Source organism: Herpailurus yagouaroundi, unplaced genomic scaffold (genome assembly GCF_014898765.1).
Source record: "Herpailurus yagouaroundi ecotype Mexico unplaced genomic scaffold, PumYag 187, whole genome shotgun sequence".
NCBI classification, from domain to species: Eukaryota; Metazoa; Chordata; class Mammalia; order Carnivora; family Felidae; genus Herpailurus; species Herpailurus yagouaroundi.
The window spans coordinates 5870038-5874889 of record NW_024412418.1 but is presented as its reverse complement, the minus strand read 5'-3'; the positions used below and the strand labels follow the sequence as shown (position 1 = coordinate 5874889).

General features: G+C 41.6%; 1 protein-coding gene across 1 annotated transcript; it reads right to left on the bottom strand.

Moving 5' to 3' along the window:
- On the bottom strand, positions 1-1092 carry LOC121043876 (olfactory receptor 4S2-like). The gene has a single exon (XM_040495877.1). It carries the CDS (start codon positions 1051-1053, stop codon positions 37-39), a length of 1017 nt encoding a protein of 338 aa, XP_040351811.1. The 5' UTR covers positions 1054-1092; the 3' UTR covers positions 1-36.
- Between the last annotated feature and the right edge of the window lie 3760 nt (positions 1093-4852).

Sequence of the window (4852 nt, the reverse complement as noted above, 5' to 3'; positions counted from 1 at the left end):
CTGTGCTATATTGCACTGTTTCTCATGGGATGAAGTTTAAGAGGTGATGACTGACTTGTTTCCAGCAACCCTTTTGGAAACTGGTACAATGCAGGCTATACCAGCCCCACTAAGCTTCACACCAGAGTCCCTCTTATTTCTGTCCAACAACCTCCCGACCCACAGTCTTTTCATGGCATTTTTCACCTCTGTGTTTCTCAGGGTGTAGATCAGAGGGTTTAACATGGGTGTGATGATGGTATAAAACACAGCCACCATCTTGTCCTCAGTAAAAGTGGTGGAAGGCCTTAGGTAGATGAAGAGGCAGGGGACAAAGAACAAGATCACCACTGTGATGTGGGAAGCACATGTAGACAGGGCCTTGCGCCTCCCCTCTGACGAGCGGGTCTTAAAGGAAAGCAAGATGACAATGTAAGAGCCCATAAGAATGACAAAGCAGCTCAGTGAAATCATGCCACTGTTAGCTATCACAATGAGCCCCACCATGTATGTCTCTGTGCAAGCCAGCTTCAGTAAAGGGTGGACATCACAGAAGTAGTGGTCAATCAGGTTGGGGCCACAGAACGGCAGTTGTACAGTGAGGATGGTCTGGATGAAGGAATGCACAAACCCTCCTAACCAACAGGTTACCACCAGTGTAGAGCAGACCTTCCGGTCCATGATGGTCATATAGCGCAGAGGCTTACAGATAGCCACGTACCTGTCATAGGCCATCACTGTGAGAATAAAGATCTCTGTGCAGCCAAACAGATGGGAGAAAAAGAGCTGGACCATACAACCAACAAAGGAGATGCTCTTGACTTTGGCTTGGGAATCAATAATCAGCTTGGGGGCTGTAACAGAGGAGTAGCAGATGTCGACAAAGGATAGGAAGCTGAGGAAGAAGTACATTGGAGAGTTGAGATTGGGACTCCTTTGAATAGTCATTATAATGAGAAAATTTCCAGTCATGAGTGTCATGTAAAAGAGTAAGAACAGAAAGAAGCATAGTTGCTGCACTTTCTCATTTTGGGAAAGACCCATGAAGATAAATTCTGTAACATTATTTTCCATGGAAACTAGGAAGCTCACAAGAGGGAAATACAGTGTGACTTTACCTATAGGAAAAAAGTATGAAAGACAATTAGATTTGGGCACATGGTACCATAACATTGTTATTTTTTTTTTTTTAATTATTCTCTGGGGCTCCTGGATGGCTCAGTTGGTTGAGCGTCTGACTTCAGGTCAGGTCACGATCTCGCGGTCTGTGAGTTCGAGCCCCGTGGCAGGCTCTGTGCTGACAGCTCAGAGCCTGGAGCCTGCTTCAGATTCTGTGTCTCCCTCTCTCTCTGCCCCTCCCCCACTCATGCTCTGTTTCTTTGTCAAAAATAAATCAACATTAAAAAAATTAAAAAAAATTATTCTCAAAATTTGTCACTTAAGGTATTGGTTTGGGTAAAGTATGTTTCTTGAAATTATCAGAGATGGACTGTGTGGGAGGAGAAAGAGAGAAAGAGAAAGGAAAAAAGAAAAGTCTGACAGGCTTTAAACAGATTTAGGAATACAGTCTAGGCTCTCCTCCTGTGTCAGTAGTCCAAATTATTGTTGCTCCAGAATTTAAATTAAATCTCTCTGTTAAATTAAGCCTCTGAGTGGTAACCCTCAGTCTCTTTACTCCAGGATGCTTTTCATCCTTGTTTTAGTTGATGTATGGAATTTACAAAAATACACACACACACACACACAAACACACACACATTTGCGATCATAAGTAAATCTTAAAATGTACACTTTGAGTCAAATCTAGGATGTAACTAGATTTTTTTTTTTATGTTTATTTTTGAGAGAGAGAGAGAGCACGAGCAGGGGAGGGGCAGAGAGAGAAGGGGACAGAGGATCCAGAAGCAGGCCCCACGCTGACAGCAGCGAGCCTGATGTGGGGCTTGAACTTACAAATGGTGAGATCATGACCTGAGCCAAAGTCAGATGCTCAACTGGCTCAGCCACCAAGGAGCCCCCTAACTAGCCTTTTTATGAGACCTCTTGGCTTCCCAAATTCCTGATAGCCTGATTAGCTTTGTTGTATTTTAGATTATTCTAGGACTTCACTCTTTGTCATTTCTTATATGTCTGAAAGTCAGGAAAAATGCATAGAGGCTTCACAGAAAGGGACTGCCACCTGCAAGATCCTCAAGACTTCAGATCCCAGTTGACATTAGTTGTTATAAAGTATGGAGAGGAAATAACTCTTGAGTAGGTTTAGATCTTATAGATCTTAATAATAACCAACTGTGAGTTCTGGGGCAAGTTACTTAACAATGATAGAGACCCAGTTTCTCTGGTCATTGGTGTAACCTCTACATAAACACCAGGGTCTCCTCTGCTTTAGCCTTATGTCATGGAGTTTGGGGTCATCCTTTCATTGTGTTGTGTTGTGTTGTATTGTATTTACTTACTTATTTTTACATTAAAAAATGTTTATTTTTGAGAGGGAGAGAGAGAGAACACATGAGCAGGAGAGGGGCGGAGAGAGAGAAAGACACAGAATTTAAAGCAGACTCCAGGCTCTGAGGTGTCAGCACGGAGCCTGATACAAGGCTGGAACTCATGGACTGAGAGATCATGACCGGAGCCAAAGTCAGCGGCTTAACCAGTTGAGCCACCCAGATGCCGCTGGGATGATCCTTTTAATACAATGAATCACTGTCACTGAATGTAGTTTCTTTGTTTCATTATCTATGTTTTCCTTTGAACCAAAAGATGTGTGAAGGTGGGGACAAGGTGTGTCTTTATTTTTGTGCAGCCTGAATGCAAATGTTCCTTTCCTTAGTTTGACCATTTAAGCCTCGCTTTCTTCATCCTTCAAATAGAAATGCTACTATCCACTTCAGAGAATTATTTTCAATACCAAAGCTAGCCCTGCATATAGTAAGCACTCACGGAATTATGCCCTTTCATTTTCCAGCCAGGTTGCCAGTACTTAAGACATTTTATAATGAAAAATTTCAAACGTACACAAAATGGAGATAGTTGCATTATAAGCTCTCGTACATTGACCACTCAGATTAAAAAAATGATTCATGTTTTACTACATTTGGATCATCCATCCCTCTTTTTCACTTGTTTGCCAGGTATTTTAATGCAATTCCCAGTCGTCATGCCATTTCAACCTCTACATGGTTCATTATCCGTATCTCAGGAGCTTTCTTATGTGAGCACAAACGCCATGATCACATCTAACAAAATAACCAGTAGTTGCCTGATATCAACCCATTCATGGTCTGCTGGAGCCATGTTTTGTTCTCATCTCTCCTTTATAGTGCTTAGTTGAGTGCTCACCATGCGTGCTCCATAGGCCAGGGTAGTTCACTGTGGCTGCTGTGCACCTGCGATGTGGATAGTGTGACTAAGAAACCGATGTTCCAATTTTATTTAAATTTAAATTAAAAAAAACATAAATCAATGTAAAGTATTTTCATGTAATAAAATTTTGGATAAGATGTGTTAAACAAAATATTATTAAAATTAATTCCACCTATTTGTTTTGCTTTTTTATGTGGCTACCGAAACATGTAAAATGACAATGTGGCTTGTATTGTTTCTATCACACAGTGCTGTACTAGGGGTTAGGCTCTGGTCTAAGTGCTTAATCGTACTATCTAATTTGTTTCTTGTAATTATATGAAGTACGTAGAATTATTCCTATTATTCACAAAAGGAATGAAACCCAGAAAAGTAAACTAACTTTATTTATAGTCGTGTAGCTAGTCATTGGTGGAACACAGATTCAACCTTGATAAATTCTCTTAGTCTGTGCCACATTGTGTCATAAATGTACAATTTCCATTGGCATTTATTTTAAAAATACTGATAATTCTTTGGGGATCTTCTTTATTATTTTAATATTTCTGGGATATGAATTGCTACTTTAATTAACTCCAAACAAAACTTAACCAAGATAGACACCAGTACTCTGATAAATTAGTGGAGTCCTGATGTCTATGTTCTTGGAAGACCCATAGGCCTTACCGCCAAAGAGTAGTTTCTGCTACAGCATAGGCACAGTCTCAGAAAATGGTGCAGATTGTGGAAAAGCATATTCAAACTGCCATTTCTCCTGCCAGAGTCTAGGACTCAGTAGCATCCTCTGTCTCACCTTCCCTCCCCTGCCACTGTCACCTGCCATGTGGTGCTGGGCCTAGACATAGATTATTCCACAGTCTGGAATGCATCACTACCTTTAAAAAATTTTTCTTTATATTAATTTATTTTTGAGAGAGAGACAGAGTGTGAGCAGGGGAGGAACAGCGAGAGAGGGAGACACAGAATCTGAAGCAGGCTCCAGGCTCTGAGCCGTCAGCACAGAGCCCAACTCAGGGCTCGAACTCATGAACTGTGAGATCATGACCTGAGCTGAAGTTGGCTACTTAACTGACCGAGCCACCCAGGTGCCCCTAGAATGCATCACTATCTTTTAACCTGTAGTAGGATAAGGACAGAAGCAAATGGATGAGGGTTAGGCTTCACCAAATGCTAAATTTTAGTGCCTTGACTAAATGCTGAGTCACTGAAAACATTTGTCCACAGACATTTCTTGAAAGAGGTAGTAGCTTTCTAAAAGTCTGCTGTAAAGGCATTTGCTGACCCCTTCAGATGTCCTCTGTTTCTTTCTATCATAATATTTAAAATCACTGTCTTTGGGGTACCTGGGTGGCTCAGTTGGTTAAGCGTCTGACTTTGGCTCAGGTCATGATCTTATGGTTCATTGAGTTCGAGCCCCATGTCGGGCTCTGTGCTGACAGCTCAGAGCCTGGAGCTTGCTTCAAATTCCATGTCTCCTTCTCTCTCTGCCCCTCCCTTGCTTGTGCTGTCT